General features: G+C 46.0%; 1 protein-coding gene across 12 annotated transcripts in view; it reads right to left on the reverse strand.

Moving 5' to 3' along the window:
* Nucleotides 1-315: 315 nt before the first annotated feature.
* The window catches only part of Stard13 (StAR related lipid transfer domain containing 13), a 199,848-nt gene continuing 176,930 nt past the window's right edge, over nucleotides 316-23,233 (reverse strand). For 8 of the 12 annotated variants that reach the window (XM_029477491.1, XM_029477489.1, XM_029477488.1 and 5 more), the window contains 9 exons: nucleotides 22,933-23,106; nucleotides 21,647-21,863; nucleotides 14,512-14,710; nucleotides 9,817-10,027; nucleotides 9,091-9,205; nucleotides 8,038-8,259; nucleotides 7,345-7,562; nucleotides 4,345-4,521; nucleotides 316-1,924 (listed from right to left, as the gene is read on the reverse strand). In XM_029477491.1, the coding sequence (XP_029333351.1) occupies nucleotides 1,807-1,924; nucleotides 4,345-4,521; nucleotides 7,345-7,562; nucleotides 8,038-8,259; nucleotides 9,091-9,205; nucleotides 9,817-10,027; nucleotides 14,512-14,710; nucleotides 21,647-21,863; nucleotides 22,933-23,106 (1,651 nt within the window). In that variant the 3' untranslated portion in view covers nucleotides 316-1,806. The remainder of the gene's footprint in view (nucleotides 1,925-4,344; nucleotides 4,522-7,344; nucleotides 7,563-8,037; nucleotides 8,260-9,090; nucleotides 9,206-9,816; nucleotides 10,028-14,511; nucleotides 14,711-21,646; nucleotides 21,864-22,932; nucleotides 23,107-23,233) is intronic. The other 4 variants (XM_021161875.2, XM_029477486.1, XM_021161877.2 and 1 more) reach the window with 2 other exon arrangements.

The following is a 23,233-nucleotide window of genomic DNA, read 5'->3' on the forward strand; positions in this document are numbered from 1 at the left end:
TTAACAAAGGCTTTAGGTGATTCCCAGTGTATGCTAAACAAGTGTGCTGCTAGACAAACACCCCAGCCATCCTGGGACGCCCGATCTGTTTTCCTGTGCACAGTGCCCCGGCTCTGGCACAGAGACGGATGGTGTGGAACCACACTAAGTTCCACTGATGGTCCTGACAAGACATACAAAGCCATCCAGCATGGTAGGCATGAGGTAATGGCAGAAGTGAACTTGTCCACTCCACAGAACGCTGGCCAGGAGGCACCATGTGGTCTGACCGCCACTATCCCAGGTAGACACGAGAATGAAAAACTCTTACCCTGGTTTTCCCTGTGCTATACCAAATATACAGAAAACATCTTTATTCCTCCCAATAAAACAATTGCACAACACAGATAAAAGAAAACACCGCATTAGTGTATATAACACAACAGCAACAAAAACCGGGGAAATATACATTTGTTTTTTTTCCTCGTCTTCTGACACCAGTTGCTGAATCTCTGTTTAGACAACCTAAGACAATCTTTCCTGGAGGCCAAACATAATAAGTTATCTCTCTACAGATGTTGTATCACAATAAAAAAAATAACTCCATCCTCACTTGGTTAAGGGAAGCCAGTTTGCTCAGTCTATACAATAATAAATAAGGTTGGGGTCCAACGCCCAGGTGCTGGTGCCATGAAGAAACATGGGTTTGGTAACAAAAACTAATGATACAGTTTGGCCTTTTGTTTAAAATCCTGTTTTTTAGATCGCAAGATTTTTAATGGCTTAGATTTTACAAGCGTCATCTATAGCATACGTGGAATTCCCTGAAGCTGTGATGACCCTGGACACTCAATGGACCATCATCTCACTCTGGTGTCCAGAGTCAAGGTCAGTGCAAGAACATGTTAAAAAAAAACTGTGGCCACATAGGCCACTGGTCAAATAGATGGTTAAAAAGCACTATGAGAACTGAATCTCAAGAGGATATGGGGGCTCCCTTTGGCTCTGTGGACAGATTCCACGGTTTACCCCTATGTAGAAGGTGGGTGATGCCAGTTCTATTTCAGTCCCGGGTGCCAGCTCCAGCAGTCACCTGACATCTCAGTCAAACTGCACAGAGTGGGCCCAGAGGCAATGCAAGGTGTAGCCTTGGATTTGGCAATAACCTCTCACCTGCTGCTTTGCGTTAAAGAGAAGCAAATATTATATCCCTCAATTTATATCAATATCCTGCTCCAGTCTTTAAACATCAGAAATAAGAGGCCAACCCATGGAAGAAGCTCTCAACTCTATTTTTCTTTGGTTAGCTAATCTTTGGGTAAGCCTGGGCAGGCTGACAGACTATACGTTTCACACTTTGGTGTTTGTCAGCAGGCTCTGCTCAGCTGGCGGGACAGGTCGGGATGGGACACGGACGGACGTCTACAGCAACCTGGGAAGTGCCATGTGAGGAGACTCACAGAGTCAGACACTGAATTATATATAAAACTGGTATTTTACATATATACAGTAAAGGGAGATATACATACATATACAAGTGCTACAGTACATTTATTTACAGCTAAGACACGCTTCTTAGAAGCCTTTAAATAGCAAGTTAGGCAACGCGGAAGAAATAACCCATTTAATTTTACGCAGTATAGATAAAAGTTCTGAGACATTATATTAGTAGGGATTAGCCATCTCTAGGCAGGCTAGGAACAGGCTCCACGGTTTCCGTGATCTCCGGATCCCACTGCGACATTCCTGCACATGCGTGCACTTGCCACACTGTGAGTGTTATTTTCCCTTCTTCTTCCCTGAGTTTGATGTCATGCTGGGGAAAGCTTAGATTTTTGTTTCTGGACCCTCAGCAATGAGAGGCTGGAAAGAGTTCCTAATTCTGGCAACTTGTGCGGCACAGAGGTATCCAAAGCCTTTGCTGTACCATTCTGGGGAGTGGCCCCTGCCAGAGAGAGAAGAAAGGAAATGGGAGCCCGGTTAGGGGGCAGGGTCATCAGTACCCTGGGAACAGCTTGCAGCTGCCGCTTCAGGCATCTGTGGACCTCAGTCTGTCACCCAGTCACCCAGTCATTTGTCACCAAGCACTTTGTTCTTAAAGCTCATCAGGTGCTTCAAAATGATACCAACTTCTCAGAGTGAACCAGAAGACTCACATTGAATTGGGAGGTCGTGGCACACGCCTCTAATCCCAGCACTGGGGAGGCAGAGGCAGGTGGATCTCTGTGAGTATGAGGCTAGCCTGGTCTACATAGTGAGTTCCAGGTCAACCAGGGCTACACAGAGAAACCCTGTCCTCAAAAAACAAACAACCCAGCCTTCCCCACAAAAGCAATAACAAAACCCCAATAAATTTATATTTACCTATGCAAAGAACTCAGTTTTAGCATCATTGAATACCTTAAAGTGTTCAATTCAATTTAAATTAGGAACAGAGGAGGAAGCAGGCATAAAAGAAACACAGAGGGCCTGAAGAGACTGAAGAGAAGGCTCGGCCAATAAAGAGTTTGATCCAGAGTGGCAGTTCTCATGAGAAATGCCAGAGGTGGCAGAAACAGGATGTTTCTTGAGGCTCAATGGCCAACCAGTTAGCATCAGGCTCAGTGACAGACTCCTCCCCCCACCTCCCTCCAGGTGCTTATACAGAGCAACTGAGAAAGACACCTAGCATTGACCCCTGGCTTCTACATGGGCACATATATGCATATACTACATACACATGAATAAAAATAAGAAAATAAACATAAGAGAGTAGAGTCATTTACTGAGCCTCCATGTGCCTTTGTGTTCTGCATGTGTGCTCAAAATAGAACACAGCGCCACTACCTGCTGAGGTAATGACTCCACTCCTGGGAACATACCCAGTCAAAATGAAGTAAGCATACAATTCATGCTCACTGCAGAACTATTCCAAAGAGTTGAGCTGTGAATTACCCTAAGTGTGCAGGACTAAGTGGGTAGATAAAGCAAATGTGGTTTTACATCTATATATATTATCAGGGGTTCTCAACCTGTAGGTCTCAACCCCTTTGATAAAACCTCTATCTCTAAAAATATTTGCATTTTGATTCATAACAGTAGCAAAATTACAGTTATGAAGTAGCAACCAAAATAACTTTATGGTTGGTTACCACAACATTAGGAACTGTATTAAAGGGTCACAGCACTAGGAAGCTTGAGAACCACTGGGGTCTGTCTGTCTGTCTATGTATCCAACCATCTACCTATCACCTAACTGATAGTTCTTAGTTTTAGGAAGGGAGACACTGTCGCTTTTTACCACAGTGAAGCTGAAGGATGTTGCTACTTTCCACATAATAAGCCAAGCACTCAATGCTAACTACTGCATGCTCTCATTCCTACGTGGATTCTAAAAACATGGAACTCAATGAATCAGAGGGTAGGACAGTGCTGACCTGAGACCATGCAGAGTTGGGGCTGTGGAGATAAGTATTGATCAAATGAGGCAACGTTTCAGCTTGGCTGCCCTTCTAAGCAGTCATGATGGCTGTACTTTTCTTATCAGGAATTTAAAGATTTGTGTGCCACTGTGCTGTAACCAACACATGGTAAGGCGAGTCTCCACTTCTTTGACTGTTAAATTGATTAGTTGGGACTTGTGTGCCCCTCTCGTTGATTCTGAGATATATTACAGGCGGCTTTACCTAATAGCTACTTTCCTATGCCAGAGAAGAACCAGAAGAGTTTTGGGAGCCTCTATTGTCTTTCTTTTTTCAAATTATTATATCCAAGTACACTTTAGCTGTCTTCAGACACTCCAGAAGAGGGCGTCAGATCTCATTTCAGATGGTTGTGAGCCACCATGTGGTTGCAGGGATTTGAACTCAGGACCTTTGGAAGAGCAGTCAGTGCTCTTAACCACTGAGCCATCTCTCCAGCCCCTCTATTGACTTTCATTCTGACACTCTGTCCCCTGACTCTAAGGACCACTGCTCTATGCAATGCCACAAGGTTGACTTGCTAGCTCCAGGAGTGACTATGTGCTGTTTGAGTGACTGTAGGGAAGGGGAAAATCATGTTCTTGATCACTGTTGGATATTTTCATAGCCTGATTTGGTGATTCTGTCACATGGGCATATGTGGAGACATCCTTCTGCATGTCACAAACACCACACGCTCACTTGTTAGCGAAAAGAAATGAGTAAGTTAGGAAAACAAAGAAAAGCAAATTCCAGGGTGGGGAGGTGGGAGATGAGGGCCTGTAGTCCTCTGGAGAAGCTGTCTCTTGGTGGAGAAGAAACAGGCCAGAGGAGGAAGAAAACCAGAGTGAGAAGCAGGACTCAAGTACACACACCATACCACCTGAGGCTCCCTGGTCAACCAACACCCAGTGTGGCCACTTACTTCAGGTCTATTCTGCAGATGTGCGTCAGCCTGGACTTGCCAGAACCGCAGGGTTCTATCAGGTACTGAGAATCCATCACCACCGCCCTCACGTCACCCATGAGCTGGGCTTCTTTGTACTCCACAGACAGGGACACCAGGGTGCACATTCCTTTGGGCAGATCAGTCTTCCAGGTCCTGGGACCAAACAAGCCCCACATGATGAGGGTGATGTAAAGAGACAGAAGACCCTGAACACACAACTGAGCCCACACTTGCGTCTTCCTGCCCCAAACCTAAGCTCTAACTCCAAGGCTAGGTACTTGGATTAAGCTAATGGTTTCCTGGAGCTTGCGCAAAGTTTACACAGTGAGGTCCAAAGGATAGATCCCAGCTTTCTACTCAGAGGGTAGAAGCTCTCAGACCTGAGTGTAGAACCCCAAATTGAGACCACATCTTGCTCTGCTAAAGAAGCCCCTGTCCGTCATCAATGAGGCTACCGTTTTGAATCAGCAATATTAATTCCATTATTTTATCTGTGTATTGAGCACACCCATGTGCTGGGCCCGAGAAGTCACGGGGGACGTGAAGATGCATCCAGCCCAAGAGGAAAGACAAGCAAGTCTTAAGAGAATTCTGAAAGTAGTGTGGGTCTGGAGGAATACAGGGAGGGCTTCCTGGAGGAAGTGGGCGAATGTTTTAGCAAACACAAGATCTGCTAATGCCTCATTTAAAAGAAACTGGACCTCTGTCGACTTCGTAGCTTTGTTCAGATAGCTGAGTCGTTCTTGAGTGGGAGAAGAGATAAATGGAGCCCATTTGAGTCCAGATGGAGAGGCAGGAAGGTTGCTATAGCCTAATAGTGGAAAGAGCTGTCTAACTGGTACTCCATCCATGGATGGCACAGGCCCCATGGTGGATGTGGTCAGATGCTGTCCTCAGACTAACCGGCTCTTGGGTTACCTGGTTAATGAGTTACTGGAGGTGTGGCTTTTCTGTGGTAGGGTTGCTCTGTCCTGCAATGCCCTTCGCTGTGCTATGACCTGGTGTTCTCAGCCTGCTCAGCCTCCAGACTCAAGAGCCAAATACATATCTACTCTCCACGTGAGTCACCATTTCATATTAGTTTGTTATAAGCTTCAGAAAACAAGTGAAGATGCTTGATGCGGGTTTGAGTTTGGGAGGTCTGAGGAAAAGACCGCGTCATCTTCTCCCTGTAAGTCCTTTCTCTAGGGGATTTCTGTTGGCAAGAACCAGGTTTGCTGCTGAGTTCTCCCACAGAACTTCACAGTCCACCTCCCTTCTGCTTTAAGCCTTGGGCTATATCGAAATTCCACCTTTCCCAGCTCCTCACATTATTTACTTACTCCCTCTGAGATAAAGTCAGCCTGTATCTTATTATTTACTGCCTATACTGAAGAATATATAAAATGACTCTGAGGGGGATGGCTTAGTAGGTAAAGGGCGTAAGCACAGGGGACTGAGTTCAATCCCTGGCACTGATATAAAAAAAAGCAGGCATGATGATGGTGCACACTTGTAATCTCAACACTGGAGAGGTGAAGGCAGGATGTTCCCCGGAGATTTCTGGCCAGTCACCTTAGCCTACCTGGGTCTCAGAGAGAGACCCTGTCTTAAAAATAATGACGTAGGTGGCTCTTAAAGAACAACAACCAAGACTGACCTCTGCACACGTGTGCAGGCATGCACACACACTCTTCTTAGTCTTCTTCTTCTTCCTCCTGCTCTTCCCCCCAACCCTTCTCTCCCCCTCTTTCCCCCCTCTCTCAGAAATCTAAACTGGAGAAGAGACCAAGATGGGCCTGTTGTGTCCACCCACAGCCTCCTCAGAGTCAGAAGCTATGAGTAGCATGAGGTATGATGGGTAAATAGCTAGCTAGTAGGATGGTTGTGGAGACGGAATGAAGAGAGTTCCCTGCAGGGAGGGACTCCCCTGTCTCCACAGCTTCCACCCTGGACAACAACTTTTTTTTTTCCTACTTGTTGAGTTAGGCAATTAAATTTTAATGCCATAAAATGAGTGATGTCCTAATAACTGGCCATAGGCCACCCCCAGCTAATGGCCTATATTCTCTACTAGGACAAGGTTGCTGGGATACACACAGATATTTAGGAGAAACAGATACTTAAAACTTAAGGTCCCAAGGATCCAAACCAAAGGCATCAAGGACTCATATGAAGTCACCTCTGGTTTGCCCTCAAAACTCACTTCATAAGGCGACTATTTCAAATACACATCTGGGGATTTCCCAGGCAAATCCTCTTACACAGCTGATCTGGGAAGAGACTGTTTACTTGTGTTTTTAATAAAAGGGATATATTGCTCTAATTACAATTTGTTCATGTTCTGAACTCTACCCAACCCCTGCTCTTGCTGGTGAAATAGTGAATTTCTGCCGTGCAAACTTTTTGTGGTCGGCTGAGCATCCCCCTCCAAGGTCAGAAGGTAGGGGGTCTGGGACTAATCCTGAAACCCACGAGAAACAGCATTTCAATGGCAGACATAGGGCTCAGGAGGTTTGGCTGGGACTGAATTCTAATGGAATGTCCAGTGTCTTCGTACACTTGGCCTCTCAGGGCTGAGCTGGGGTTCCTGTGCATGGCAATTACTTGTGAACTAGTGAGGTCACACCCCCTCCCATCTCCAAGGTCTAGATGAGGACCTGCTTTCGTCTCCAGCATGAAAGACAAAAACCAGTCGGCCTTTTGCATATTTTGGTAGACAAACCGGACAGACAGCCACTATCCTGGGGCCTCTGCTCTGAGGAAATGAGTGATATTCAAGGCCTAATCAACTGTGCACCTTGAGGAGAGGGGCCATCAGAGAGCCTGGGCAGAGAGCTATAAATTGGGTGAAGGTGCCAGAGGTCAGGCATAAATAAGGCAACATCAGAGAGGATTGGGCATAAAGCCCCATGGCAGGCTGGGAGAAGTGTTTGCATTGGCAACTCCCATCATGCCTTTGGAGCAGGACTTCATACACCCTAGGGTCTGGCTTACCTGAGCACCAGGAAGTCTCTGGAGGGATGTGGAACCATGCTGTTTAGCACGTACTGGTAGATGTCCGTTTGTTTGTCCAAATTTTCCACCACCTTCCACTGCACAAAGTCCTCATCCCACAGGTGACGTTCTCTCAGCACACGCTTCAACACCACGGAGGGTGGTGCCTCCACCTCCACAGATGCTTTCCACAGCTTCAGCGGGTGCCCATCGCCCACCTTGGCAAAGACACAGGCAGGAGCTGAAGAGGCTACGGGGGCTACCCAGACCTACCTCCTATGCTGGGCATTCCAAACCATCACTATCCATATAAAGTGAATGGGTGATGCTGTACCCATAATCAAAAATGCAAATACTTGAGTCCTCAAGCTGATGAGAAAAAAAAAAAAAGAATCGAAACAGCCACAGACACAAACACGCTCCTCGAGTGGTGTGAGGCAGACATGCTCTAACCCACGTGGCTTTTATGTGGTTCTTCTCTGCCAGGTACTCTTAGAGCGTTCATTTCACAAGTGAAAAATGCTGGGTACTGATTTTCCCGGCATCTCTCAGCAGCACAGACCTGACGGGGATCCAGAAGGCCCCTGAACTCTGGCGGGACTGCTGTTGGTGGCTTTCCAACAGGTCTTTTGAATGGCATCTGGTGTCCTGTCCCACAGTTCAGCACACATTCTGCAGCAGAGGGAACCTTACCTTTTTGAAAGCAAGGTCTGTGTTGTCAGGGCTGGAACATGTGACCCATCCCTTGAATTTCTCCTTAGCCTCTTTCTGGAGGCCTTGGATGAGATGCTCCAGGTACGTGTAAAAAGTTGCCCCATTCTCCGCCAGCTGTGCTCCCAAGTCTTCCAGGCTGGGGACATGGATTTCAGCCTCTAAGTAGGAGTCCCGAGACTGGGCCACCATCTCCTGTGGAACCTGGGCCAGTGAATGCATGAAAGAGCAAAGCGGTGAGCTGAGAAATGCTGAGAGTAACCGAGGGATCAAAGTTGCCTCAGCCACCGTCAAGACCCAAGGCCAGGAGAGACCTTCCTAAAGCTAAGCCAGGCAACACAAGGGTGACTCTGAGCCCATGTTTATCCAAAACACTGGGATGTGTTCCTGGTGGCGTGTTCCATTTCTTTTTATAATATCTGGCAAGAGTGGGTTCAGACAACTTCACTCATTCATACATATTGACACATTGAAGGAAAACTCAGCTATGAATCAGAAGTGGCTTCACAGTTTTCAGTACAGTTTCTCCATTGACGATTGCCAATGTTGCCACAGAGAGTATGCCAGGCATCTTATTCACTTGCCTCATCAATGCAAGTGTGGCTGTATTGATCGGCTGTCATTGATTCTAGGGACAAGGATTGCTTAGTCACACACACACACACACACACACACACACACACACACACACACACACACACACACACACACACACACACACACAGAGAGAGAGAGAGACAGAGACAGAGACAGAGACAGAGACAGAGACAAAGGAAGACCCTAATCAAGTTTGATGTAAAAATAAAATGTATCGTAATTGACCAACTGGCCTTAAATCTGATGATTTCTGCACAAAAAAATCTGTCATAATGGTAAGCCCCAAGACCATGTGACTGCCAAAGCCTTCCTGTACAGCTAGCACTTTATAACTCCTGGGAGTGGAGACCGGAGGTACGGTACACACTGTCATAAAACGAAGAGCAAAGAGACAAGCATCCTCTGCTTCCCAGCCTGCCCCTGGTTCCAAGACCTCACCTCAAAGAGTCGGTTGCATTCCGTGATCATGTGGGCCAGCCCCTGAGCTGCAGCTAGATTTTCATTGAGGTCCTTCTGATCTGGCTTCCCAGTGGCGTACTTCTTCTGGATGACTCTGTAATTGAATATGAATGTGCTGAGCAGATCCCCAGCCAGAGAGTGTGTTGGGATACCCAGATCGTCCCATCTGTTTGCCATTTATCCCCAGATGCTGCCCAGACCCCAGGCTTTCTCAGTTCCAAATAAAACCAATGACCACACATCTTTTAGATGCTCCAAGGCAGGTTGGCAGGCTGACAGCTCACAACCAAAAGCCATGGAAAAGAACAAAGACAGGAAGAGATGTAGGTGGAAAGTTATTAGGTTTTTCTCCCGTTTGAAACCGCTCAACTGCAGGCTCACGTGCTCTGTTGTTTAAATATAGCTTTTAAAGACCAACGATCGTAAAATACCTTTTCAAGTATTTTACTCCTTCCCACTCACATAAAATAGAACAAAACTTCTTGGGCTTACTGGATCTCAACTGATCTACTTTAGGGTGACGTTAGTAGTACTATGAGCCCAGCCCAGGGATGAGGGTTCCTCTCTCTGCTCCCACAGTAAGTCCTGATAATCTTCTATCTGAATTCTAGCATGAGGACACTTTCATTTAATTTTACTTTTTAGGAAAAATGGATCTTGGGGAGACCTGGTTTGGGAACGATGCCCAGGACAAGGAACACTCACCTTGGGGAGCTTTCTTTCTTCAGTAAGTTTAGGTGAAAGAGGGAGGGGGCCAGGCACACGGCCAGATTCATGGGCGTCATCTGATTCTCGTCCACCAAGTTTACTACGTCATGCAGGAAGCACAGGAGAGTCTGCAGGGCCTCCCGGTTCTCGTCAGCCAGCAGCAGGATGGCCGCCTGCACGGCCTGCAGCCGCTGCTCTTTGGGGACATCTGAAGAGAAGTAGGCACCAGGTTATTAGGAGGAAGAGTCAGTGAGGAAGGATGCATGCTCTCCTCTTCCAGACCAAAGACACTCAGAGCCATCAACAGAGTTGGAACTTGAACCTCATCAAACTCCAGAACCCATCTGAGTGTCCTGGAGGTACTTAGAGCAAAGTGGCCACTCTGGCTCCTCACACTCTGAGTGTCACCTGGCTCTTCTGTGTTAAGGTTGTCCATTTTGGTGGGAGTTGGTCATCTATTGGGGCTCTGTCAGCCTGACCTCTCTCTTGCTCACCCTCTTTGACCGTCAGGCAGCTTGGGTAGCACCTTAGGGATGGCCAAGGCCAGGTGGGACACAGCTGTGAAAGCCACTGGGCAAAAAGACAAAGACCTGGCCTTTTCCCACCATAGTAGAGCCCCAGGCCATGTTGCTTTCCTTGGTACAATGAGCAGTGGGTGAGCTGTTTGTCCTTGACCACCCCTAGGGAGCTAGTGCCTCAGTGGTGAGCCTGGTAGAACCTTCCTGTCCCTAAAGTTAGGAGGGCTCAGTTGGGAGAATGTGCTGTTTTGACTCTGAGTGGTCATTCAGTGTTACCTGCTTGATAATCTTAGGATCAGGAGCTTTGAGTTGTGCTTGTGAAAAAGGAACTCGGTCCCCTATAGCTGTGGGGAGTGAATGGGGTCTCAACCTCCCTGAGAGTGACTCTGTTGGGGATGATGGACATTGATTATATAGGCTCTAGGCAAATAGCTCAAAAAATGTGAGGTAGAAAATGGAAAAAAAAATCGCAACAAATTGGGACTGAGGGACAGCATTGTGCTGTGCCCCTGGCTTTGCCTGTTTCTTGATCATGTGGGTTTGATTCAAAGATGCAGATAGGGGCTCACTGTGATGAATATGGCTGTCTTCCTTCAAAAGCCACACCTGGGAGCAGTGTGTGTGTGTGTGTGTGTGTGTGTGTGTGTGTGTGTGTATGTAAGGCTGTTTGCACTCCTGAGTCTTGGGGCAGTGTGCTTATGATAATTCCTTAAACTTTCAACTGTGCTTTATAATGTGCACACTGTTTCTGTGTATATCACTGTGTCTTCAGTGTATTAGAAAGAGACACTCAGACATTTATTACTGGTAGAGGTGTATGATAGAAAAGAATTGCCCTGGCTGCTCTCAGTAGTGTAACCTTCTGCCTGCATCTGGGCTCTCCTCGCCCTTCTGAGTGCTTTGCAGAAGGCCAGAAAATCCAGATTTCTAGGCAGGCATAACTACTTATTGCCTGTCTATCACATACTGGCAAAGACTGGGTTTTCCAGAGAACATTTTTTGTCTGGATAATAGTGAAGCTGTTTTTTTGTTTGTTTGTTTTGCTTATGCTGAAGCCAGTATAACCAATGATGTAAGTTCACCACCTACCCTTGAACTGCTTGTAAAAGCTGCTCTGTAGGGAAGACAATTCCTGTGTATATATATTATCTAACACAGCTCTAGGGTTTGCTCTGGCTGCTAATCTTGAAGTCGCTGGCCACGTGCATATGCTATCTCTCTCTTCTCATCACGCGCTCCCTTGTCTTCTTTGGAGATACATTTACTCTGGATTCTGTTTGCTTTGGATGGCAGCTACGCTCACCTTTAAGCCATGCTTTCTGTTACACATGACACTGCTGTGGCTCCTGCGTCTCTCTTGGTTCCTGGAGATACCCCCAGATTTGCCTTTGTGAACACCATAGTGTGTGGGTGGCGATGCTCACAGTCGGCATGCTTTCCTGACTGAACAGCGATCTCTCTGTGTCTGCATCACCTCCATCTCTCCTTTCCCTTCTGGTGTCCCTCACCCCTGAGCCTGGGGCCACCAGGCTTGTCTCTGATCCCTCCCCATCCTCTATCTTAATCCTACAGGCTGGTAAGATTAACATCTCCATGATCCACCCCATCCTGTGCTCTAGTCATCTGACAGCAGCAAAGGAAGTGACACAGCCACAACGGAGCTACTTTAGAGAAGGGGGAGGCAACTGGAACTCAGTATTAGCTAGGACACTTAGACTCTGGGGCCTGCCCTGGAATCTCTTCTCAGGAACCCCAGGAGTCTGCTTGCTCTGCCAGATTCTAAGCTTGTCTTCTTGATTCAACTTATTCACCTAGTCCAGATTCACAGACCTTAAATCAGTGCTGATGAATTTCACCCTTGTGACCGCTCAAGAGTCTCTCTTCTTCACTAACAAAATACATGTTCCTTTTGGGATAGGGGCTGCTTGGGGAAACGGGCCCCTCCCACTGATCCAGAGATGAAGCATCTCAGCTTATACTAACAGCTCTGTCCCTATCTTATCCTGTCCTGTCCTCTGTTCCTCTTTCCATTGCCTACTCAAGAGGCAGTGTAAACCAGTTTTGGCGGGTGAGACCAGGGATGGTGTTCGGAGTTGTTGAGAGGCCCATGTTCTCCATAAGAAGAGATGCATGCCCCAGGAGACACCTGAGCTCTCTCTTCTAGCTTCTGAGTGTGATCTTATGAAGATATGATAATTGTGTAGGTAGCAGTAATGTGTACCTCATCACAATCTGACTTCAAGATCGTCAAAGACACCAGAGGCTGGTGTCCTAGCAACTCTGGGCTGTAGATTTACCCAACACTGGAATGATTTAATTTCAATTCTTTTCTGTCATGTGTAGTAATAAAATATTATCATTAAATAACTACATTTGTGTGTATGGAGGTTGGCTCTGCTTTGGGCATTACGTCTTTCAATACCCGATGATTTATTTATTTATTTTTGGTTTTTCGAGATAGGGTTTCTCTGTGTAGCCCTGGCTGTCCTGTAACTCACTTTGTAGACCAGGCTGGCCTCGAACTCAGAAATTCGCCTGCCTCTGCCTCCCGAGTGCTGGGATTAAAGGCGTGCACCACCACGTCCGGCTACCAATGAATCATTTATAATTACTTAATAGTTATCTAACTATTAATGCCACTTTTGTGTTACCACAGCCTCCTAGTTTATCTGTGTCCTCTGGTGCAGTGTTACACACTTAGCCTTCATGTCCAGCTGTCTTTTCCTCCCACCAAGTTCCCCTTGTTCACCCCAGCCTTCGTAGATCTGTCCTTGTAACCTTGTTACCTTCCTGTATCCTAGTCATTTATGATCCTGTCTCATCCACCCCTAGTCTAAGATCCCTAAGAACAGACAGTGGGTGTCACATAGTCTAAGCTTGCAGCACCTAGCACAGCCCTGCTCTATTAAGGTTTGTGCAGATAAAATGAAGTCCTGCTTTGATCTGGCTTCTTGGTTGTATGTTTAGGCAAGAGCCAAAAAGGTATTTGTGTCTTGGAAATAACTTGGCTTTAGCCATAGATAGTGTCAGCTTAAATGTAAGCATTCATATCCACTGGAAAGCAGAGCGTGCTCTCTCTCAGCAGCACTCTCTGAATTTGTACTATTATACACTTCTTAAACACATTTGGTACAGAGTCTCTACATTAGGGGTCTTCAGACTGGATCAATTCCATCTCATGGCCCCGTTGAGCCATATTTTGATGCAAAAATCAAAGTCTGTGGACCGGAGTAATTCCCCGCTAAGAACTGATACTTGGGCCATGAAGCTGATTGCCAATTTGTAATGACATCATTATCCCTTAGAAAAAAGACCTGCATGCTCATTTCTAATGTCTGCCTTTATAACTACATTTAGCAGAATGGGCTTTTAAATCAATTGCTCTTCTCATTACTACTTTAGCTATAGTGGCTTTCTGAAGAACTACTGATTTAACATCACTTAAAATCTTCCAGATGAAAACACGAGTTAGCCGAATGAAGGTGTGACCTTGATTTGGTTTGCTTCATTTCGCTGGTTGAAATGTTGTATCTGCTTTCCTGCTCACTTTCAGCCTTATATTACATTTGAATCTGAATCTTCTGTCAAATTTTGTATCAAATTGAATGTTTATCTTTCAAAAAAGTAAGGCAGGTTTAACACACACACACACACATACACACACACACACACACTAAATTCTATTGGATCCTTTTATGCTTTAAATATATTAGAATAATTAGTGCACTGGAAATTAGCATGAGATTATAGAAAAGTAGGCATATATTAATATTGAGAAGGTATTTTCAGACACATACAAAGAATGGCAGAGAGATGTCCATAGCAAACTGAGCAATGGATATTTCTGAAGAGGTAGGTCTGTCACTTTTATATACTTCTTCACAGACTCATGAATTATTTGTATAATTAAAATTCCATCTTTTGCAGGGCTGGGGATGTGGCTCAGCAGCTAAATGTGTTGACTGTTTTCATAGAGGAGCATAGTTCATTTCCCAGCTCCCCACATGATGGCTCACAAACATGGGTAACTCTAGTTCCAGTGCATCTGACGCCCTCTTCTGGCTTCCCTGGGTACTGCATACATGTGGTGCATATACACTCATGCAGACATAGTAAATGAATCTTTGAAATACTATCCTTTTGACAGTTGTCACACTGTGTTATTGGTACTTACACTGATAGATGTGGAGGAAGGTCTCGCTGAGCTTGTTGGTGAACAGGGGCTCAGGGAGGTCCCGGAAGAACTGCTTCACCATATCTGCCACGTCATATGCAGACTGGTCTTCATAGCTCACATTGTCAGGGAAGTTCTCATTCATCTGACGGAGGGCATGGATTCGAGACTTCACTCCTGACTTGCGGAAAAGACCCACCTGCAATGAGTCACAGGGAAACGTCATAAGCTGGGTCTTCTTTTTCCTCACAACTTCTTTCTTGGGGTAGGAATCTTGGCTGTGAAGAGGTAGCCTGCGGCCAGGACTTGGGGAGCTGGGAGTCTATCCTACCTCAATAATTCTGAATTTCCAGGATAGCTACTTTAGGTAACAGTCGAGTATTGGCTCCCTTTCATATCAAAGAGAGATGTGGATGATATCCCACCCCACAGAACTACAGTGAAAACTCTTGTGATAGCAGATGGTGTAATTTTATTTATTTATTTTTCAACAAGTAGCCATAGAAAGCATTCTTATTCTAGGAGTCGTTAGTGAGCAGAGAAGGGAAAAACTTCCCTGTCTTTTAACATTTGAACTTTCATGGGAGAATTTTGAAATAGGTTTCCCTCCACCCCACTATGGGAGATTTAATCAAAATAATGTGCTTAGAGACTGGAAGTATCGCTTTGGGGAATGGCTCCTAAAACAAAATTGTATAAGCCTGTATTCCGAGCGTCTCATTTGATTTCCTTTCTTTGGAATATGTGGCACCTGCAATGTGTGTTTCTCACATTCTGCCGGAACTTTACATGATCAGTTGGGGAGGAACATGACTCCCTCCTGGGTGGCTTTTTATAGATAGTATCGTATGTGGGAAAATTTAAAAGAAACGGCCTGTGAGGGAAGAGAAGCTTCTGTTTTTAAAAAGTATGAAGACGACGCTTGGTAGAAATTCCAGTTCCTCCAGGGTCAGCACTTGAGGAAACACAAGTATGTGCTCGAGGTTGGATTTGTGTGTGCTCTGCTCATCAGCTATACTGGTTTAAACCAGCCGGTGGCGTAAGAATGTGAGGCTGATCTCTTACTGACAGTGAGGCATGGGAACACTGTGCCCGCTTCAGTGTAGCTGTAAATGCTCCAGCAGAAGTAACTTTCTTTCCTTGTCACCTTGCCTACTATGGAGTGTGTGGCTATCTTATTGAGGCCCCAGACCCTTTCCCTACACCCCATCCCAACTTTTCACTTTTAGCAGTTTGACTGCTTCCTAACAGAGCAATAAGGACCCAAAGAGGGATGAGTGAGTTGAACAATGGTACAGTGAAGATGCCGAGAGCAATCGGGTAGGTTAGGTTCAGCACCTCTAGTGCCCTCTCACCCAGGACTTGCCCTATCCAAACCACAGCTGAGGTTTCCTGGGATCCTGGGCCTCAATATCAAGGCACCATGTTCTCGACACCTAGACTTTGAGTTTCTGCTCTCCACTCTCCTCGCTCCCCAGTGGCACACAGATTAGCTCACTTCTTTAAGAGCAAGGTGGAATGTTTCTGAGTAGCCAGACCAGTAATCAGTGGCCAGTGGTCATTTCTCTTTCTCATAGATACCCAGAGAGATACATGTGTATGGTTGCCATGCCCTGGTGTCTCTTGCTTGTTGCTATAAATGAAAGCAACCTTAACTTGGAAAAAAAAAAAGAAAAGAAAAGAAAAAAACTACAGGAACATGGGGAGAATTCCAAGCCATTAGAGGACAGTTGGAGTCTGTACATGTCAGCTGCATAGATCATAGGGGAAATTAAACACGGGTACATTCTGTGGTCATAAGAACAGAAATCTCAGGAAAAGCTCTTTGCATTCCTGGGCTTCTCACTGAATTCCACAGATCAAGATATCTAGGCAGATTGCTATTTAATGTGTTAGTTACTTCATTCCAAGTTTGCAGTGTCTAGAAAATGCCACGTTTAGCTATATTTGGGTGATTCTCTACAACCAGTCTTAAGAACATTTATTTTCCCCGATCTGGCAAGTATTTCAAATTGCATCACAGTGCACAGGAAGAAAGTAGGCATTGTTAAAAGGACAGGAAAAAAGAAAGGAAGAAAGAAATCAAGCTACGAGGCAGGTGCTTATTGAAATGAGATCCAGCTTCAGTTTGTTTACATCCGTGAGTCTCCGTACTTCTGGTAGGAGGCTCCGGACTGTGTATACCTCAGAGCTGTGCAGCGCTGGGTCACAGTGCCCCGAGGGTGTATTCTTAAGTGTGATTCACAACTATTTATGTCATTTGAAAGGAATTCTTCCCCCTTTCCCAACCCCCAAGCAGAGGAGCATGGAAGAGAGTCTACAAAAGGGATGTTTGAGTTGTACTGCCCAGCCCACTCTGTTGGCCCACTGTGTCCTGTGGCTCTTTGTGAGTCTGTACACGTGTACATCCTGGATGGGCGCCTTCTTTGAATTGTTCAGATCTCAAGTTTCTTCTTTTGGAAAACACTGTGATCTTTATTATTTCAAATCTGTCTGGGACTTTCTAGCTGCAGGCTCTGAGGTGCGCCTTCTGACTGAGCCGCCTGCAGGGGGTCAGGCTGGGTCAACTATTCATTCTGCTTCACTCTGACAGAAACCTCCCGTTCTGCCCTCACCTTCCAGGAGAGGTGGAAAACAGCTCTGGGTTCTGTGGACTGTATTGGAAGCCTAGAAGGAAATGGCTTTCCTAAGCTTGGTAAATACAAAATGATTTTTAAAAACCAGACCAGATTCTAGGTACAGAACCTAAGAATGGCCCAAGAAACGCAGTCTTCTAAGGGACAGCAGTGAGGTGATGAACAAACAAACTTAGGAGTTTTCTGTTGTCTGACTCTTAACTGCTTCTCCATGAATGAAGTGGGGAACCCCTGACCGTTTAGGATTGGGTTTCTGAAGTGGCAGTCAGTCAGCAGTGCCTGGGTTCTAAAGGTGTAGTAGTGTGGCCATCTCTGAACTGTGAAAGATACTAATTGCCAATAGCCATTTTTTTTTTTTTGTAGCAAAGCTTCCAGTACATTTGCATGCTGGACCTAAGATACTTTGTTCTAAGAACAGAAAGTGTTTTGTTTGTTCTGATACTCACTGTGGTTGAGAGGTAACCTAGGTCTTTCAGTCTCTTTAATGCTCTGTTGTCAGACTTGAGAGTCTCACACGTATATGAATGAGGACTGGCTGGAGTGACTGCTCGGCAGCTAAGAGAGCTGGTTGCTCTTGCAGAGGGCCTGGGTTCAGTTCGTTCCCAGAACCCACATGGAATCACGGCCTTCAGTAATTCCAGTTCTAGAGGGACTCTGATGCCCTCTTCTGGCCTATGTGGACACCGGACATGCACTGTGGCGCACAGACACACTTGCAGGCAAAACACTCATGCACTTAAGATAAAAATGACTAAACCCTTTTGAAAAATTAAAGTAGAAATGAACAAGAAACCGTACTCTTTGATTTTATACTGGGCCCCAGAATTTACACCGCAGGCCTGCTCTTTACATCTCCACTGCTCTCCTCAGGTGGCACGAGGTGCTCAGCCATTAAGAACCCCCTGCAGGAGCGCCCCCTGCAGGAGCACCTCTCTTGCCTGTGAGCTCCCCGCTGAATGACCAAAGGTTGAGTGGCGAGTGCTCCTTTGGGTTACTTCCACCCCTTTTTCCCTTTTGTTTTCGATCCCTAGCTACCTAAAAGCCTGGGCTCAAATAGCAGTTTCTGTGGAAGGTTCCAGATCATCCTTCATCCTGTCTCAGGTAGTCAGCTGACAAGGGGATGAGCAAGTGGCAGGGTAGAGAACTCTTCCCCTGGAAATGAAGTGTCTTCCCAGAATTATTAGGCTTTTAAATCTTGTGGCTCCATTATAAGGAGTGGCTGGGTGAGAGTGCTGCATTAGAATTCAAATTTCATCTAAATAGTATTAAATCTCCTCCCTGGCATCCTGTTTATGCTAATCCTTGCAGGGCTTAATGATGTTTATCAAGACTTCCATTTCCTCTTCTTTAGAAATGGGCCTCAGCTAATGAAGAAAGGTTGGCTTTATTCAGAAAGCAAGAGTCATAAAGTAGTGTGTGCAGAGATCCTGCGGGTGCGGTGTTGGTTTAGCCTTTCACCGCAGGAGCTTCGTATTTATCAGTAGCCAGAGATAACCTGTGCTGCAGCGGTGCCTGGGTGATTTAAGACAGATGTGAAAACTCACACAACAAAGCAAGGCTGGTCTCACAAGCTACCATGTCGAATACAAATGGCTGGCAATTGAAGGCTAAACCTCTTCACTTCATCTGCAGCCATCTGCGAGGGTGAAAATGGATATGCTGTACTTCCTCATACATAAACTGCAGTGCGCTGGGGAGTGTGGGAAGTGAGTGCTGGCAATGTTTTAGGGTTCTGTGCTGCTGGCTGGCTTTGACAGCCTTCTGATGAGTGCTGATGTTCTAGTGTTTAGCCTTCAGGGAAGGGACCCCCACCTCCCACTCTGCTCAATTCCAGAGCTTCAAGGCAGTCTCGGAAGATGGTTCCCATGGAATATGGCTTACAGGAAGGATGTGTGGGAGTGGTGGTATTCCTGGTCTTCCACAATCCTGGGTTGAGAGTGCAAGGCCCTGTGCAGAAGTGAATTTCAATTCCAATGGGATACCCAGGGCAGAGAAAGGACTTCTGTTTCCCTTCCCCTTCCTGGCTCCGCCTCCTTCCTCTTCCTAGCCCCGCCTCCTGTTCTTTGTCTTTAGTTTGTGTTTGCTGTAGATCTCTAGGGTAGTCTTTCCCCCACTGCCCATTCTCCTGGCTTCCTGCTTCTTTAGTTTTCTTGTTGCCTGCTCTTCTGTCACCTCTTTGCCACACGGAGGCACTGTCTGTGTACTCCCCTATACGTGACATGCAAAGGGAAGGCCAAACACAAGGCAGTAGCTATGTTCCTTTGGATAGCCCACAGCCATTTCTGCTTCTTTTTTTTTAATGACCTAAGAGAAGCACCAGTGCTTCCCCAGTCCGGCTACATGGCTTGTCAGTATCTATGTCCCTGTCAGGGACCTTTTCCTACAGAGCTCTGCACACATTTTCCCCACCACAGAACTCTTTGAGACTGATACAGGGAAGAAGATAGTCTAATGGGGCTGAAGAGCGTCAGTATGTCCACTCCCTTCTCTTCCTATGACTTTATGTCTACAGTTTTGGCTGCAGAAGGTAGATGAGACCAATCAGAGGAGTGATTTAAGTACAGACATCACTATGAATCCATGGCGTGGGGTGGTGTTTTCTATCCACGGGTACTGCAATTCACTTATTTATATCCAAACTAGTTCAAGAAAGAACAAGACTTGTAGTGATCTATAAAAGGTTAGTTGAAAGAGACCAGAAAGGGAAATTACAACAACAAATAAAAATTAAAAAGGATTAATAAGCTGGGAAGAGGGCCACAACTAAGGAATTTGTGCCCCGAAGAGGTATTTACATTTCCTATAGTGGAATATGCATTTGGCTTTGAGCTTTTAAGCAGGCACTACAGAGAGGAAAACACACCCAGTTAGATGAACTTGGAGTCTGTGATACAAAACACAGGCCAGCGGGCCAAAAGAAACATGGTTCTCAAGGGCCAAAGCCAGGGGCGAGGGGGGTTCTTCCTCTCATTCTCACAGAAAGGGTGCTACATGACAGAGTGGCCAATGTCATCAACAGGATCTTGACAGTGGGTTTATTAATGAGGGCTACAGAGGGTCAGCATCACACCAATGACGAAAAGCCCTTCTAACCGTGAGAAGTGAGGTTAGACTTAGGAGATGCTGGCTTCCTGTGGGGACCAGGGTGTCGATGCTGCCTCCCTTGGAGGTGTGTGTGAGAGACAGCGAGGCCAGGAGAACAGGATTTAGCATAGCTGTCTGAAACGAGCCTTCTCCGTTACTGCTGGTGATCTGGTCTCTCAGTAAAACACCTATAAAAGCTAACTCTCATTACGTATGTGTATTCATGGTACAATTGCAACTGAAAGTAATTACATGTCAGCAACCAGATCCATTGGCTTACCCTACCAAAATGCTACAATAAATGCCAGATGTTTTATGTAGAAAACAAAACCAGCCATCTACCCAAATATCCAAAATAGTAGCCCTGTTGCCATGAAAATATGAAGAAAATGTATATTTGTATATTCTCTAGATAATAAAGGTCAAAGGAGGTCACTAGCCAGGTTTAGCCAAAGACACCTGCAAGTGGCGCTCAGTTCATGGAGGGGTCATGGTGATTTAAGTACCTGCTGTGTTTTGATATCTCTGTAAGTGTCAGGAGCCAAGATCTCTGAGTTCATGGAGCTTAGCCCCTTCTGGCCCACTGAGCCCACAGACAAGGGCAAATCAACAAACNCTGAGCCCACAGACAAGGGCAAATCAACAAACACAACTGAGAAGACCGATGTGTCGCCCCCCCCCCCCCGCCCCCCCAGTGTGCTGAACAAAAGCTGGAAACGCGGCCGTGCCAGGGGGCAGTCTGTGGAGTGAGAGTGTGGTCCTTATTTTGGGACAGAGCACAGCAGAAAGGAATGGTTGGTAATAGGGAGGAGCTGTGTATATTATGGGATGGATCTCATTCGCACAGAGCCTACCATCCTGGAGGAACACAGTGATCTGAGTGTTTCCTTCCCTCGAGCTTCCCCGTCAGCTCTGAGGCCAGGGGCTCTGTGGGTTAGCTGACGGACCTTTTACATTTTACATGTGAATTTAAAAAAATGTGAACAAGTCTGTTTGGCATGTTGTGCTGCTTTGAGAAATTAATAAGGGGAGAAATAGAACTAAATTCATCCTCCCCCCCCCCAAAACAATGTAACTGATAACGCTGTGGAGTGAATAGTAGCACTGGAATAATAATTTAAAATACAGAGCCACCAACTGCTTACTTCCACATTTCAAGGAAGTGTAAGTTAGACATTAGAGATACAAAGTATCAACATCAATTTCCTTTGACCAACCAGGGTGTCACTCAACTAGCTAAGGAGGAACATCATCAAAAGCTAGACAGGGATGTATCTGGGCCACATTAAGCCGTGTCCTTAAAGATCTCTGTGCTGTGTTGTTTATGCTTGGTTGGCTAGGCCTTGTACTGGATAGGCCCGACTCAGTCTGCCATCCCCTCACCCCAAGCCCGTGTTTGGGATTTACCACTCTACCTGATCCAGACAGTTGCTACGTAGATACCTCAGTGCTTGTTGGATGCTCTGAGGCAGGGGCTGTCCTGTTCTCTGAACGTGGACTATGAGTGGAACACCGAAGACAGCCTTGTCTCGGTAGTCAGGAGCTTTGATCCTCTTCATGAACTTTGGAACGGACCTGGAATTCACAGAAACCAGGTCATGCAAGGCCCCTGGGGTGCTCTGTGCAGACAGGCTGTGGAAGCAAGCGAGAGGGAGGCCAAGCTCCTGTTGGAACACTTCAGAGGCAAAGGCAGAATTCAACCTTTCCTACATCATTCATAGTCTGTGGCACTCTAGATGTGGCCCTTGCCTACGTGTTATTTCTGTTAAACACCATGATTCACGTTGGAAAACTGTCTTTGTGGCTCTCTGTTTTCAAGTCGGGGTGGTGGGCAATTTTTCAATTTAATTATGACTGAAACAGCTCTTGTGTAGCGAACACTTAAAACACCCCAGTTGGGGGGAGGGAATAACAAAATCTATGCAAGATTTACCAGAAGAAGAACAAATTTGGTTGAGGTTGGCGTGTGGGGGTGTTGAGCCAGATTTTCTTGGCTGTGTCTTTAGTTTTCTAGAGCCAGATCTACATTTTAAAGGGAGTTTTAACACACTTACATATATTGATTTGACTGTACAATTTATAACCTTTGAAAACATTTTTATAAACACAACATTAATTCTTCTACACATATCATATGACACAACGCCTTACGTTTTTCAAACCACACAATCATCTATCCACAATAGGTCGGCATACAATGTCGACTCTATTGGGCCCTTAATTCCAAAGATGTACTGCGTAATCTCATCTTTAGTCGCCAATGAAAGCACAAATGTACTTGAAGAATCAGTGAGTTGATGCTGTCAGGGTGCGTTCTGTGCCAGGCCACAAGGTACAAGTGACAGATGTTTCTTTACAAACTGCCAGCAATATTTTATGGCAGGTTTATTTCTGATTCCCCTGTTCACACAATTTATCACTCATTACTGGCCTCGTTTCTTTCTCAGAACCTGACTCCCTTCCCTGGAAACCAACTGAGAGCTACAAATAAAGCCATGTTTCCTGTGTGCTTCATCAGCTCCCCCACTCCCCTCCCCTGCTGCCCAGAGGGCAGATGACAAGCAGAAGGCTCCACAGTTTCCAGGAGAGGGTAGTTCAGACAGTGCTCCGTTCTCCAGACACCAAAATATAAACACTGGCGGTCTTTTGCAACTGCACACTTAGCTCTGAACACGTGACCCCCTGCAGACGTGTTACGTACCAGGTCCAGCCGTGCTTGTTGGACATAGAGTACTTCTCCATGATGGCCGTAAGACGAAGCAGGGAGAAGCGCTGGAGCAGGTTCAGCTGGGCGGCAGTCTGGCTGCTAATGTGTGGGGTGGCTGGAGATGGCTGGGGCTGGTGTGAGAGCTGGAAGCTGCTCCACCTTAGTCGTCTGAAACAGATGGTCAGGGCTACCAGTCACCTGGCGGATGGTAACTGGGAAGCTCAAGCTAGCCTTTAGGTACAAATGGCTACTTTAGGAGTTTTTGAGCCAAGAAAAATCCCAGCACTAAACGAAA

This window comes from Mus caroli, chromosome 5, assembly GCF_900094665.2.
Source record: "Mus caroli chromosome 5, CAROLI_EIJ_v1.1, whole genome shotgun sequence".
NCBI classification, from domain to species: domain Eukaryota; kingdom Metazoa; phylum Chordata; class Mammalia; order Rodentia; family Muridae; genus Mus; species Mus caroli.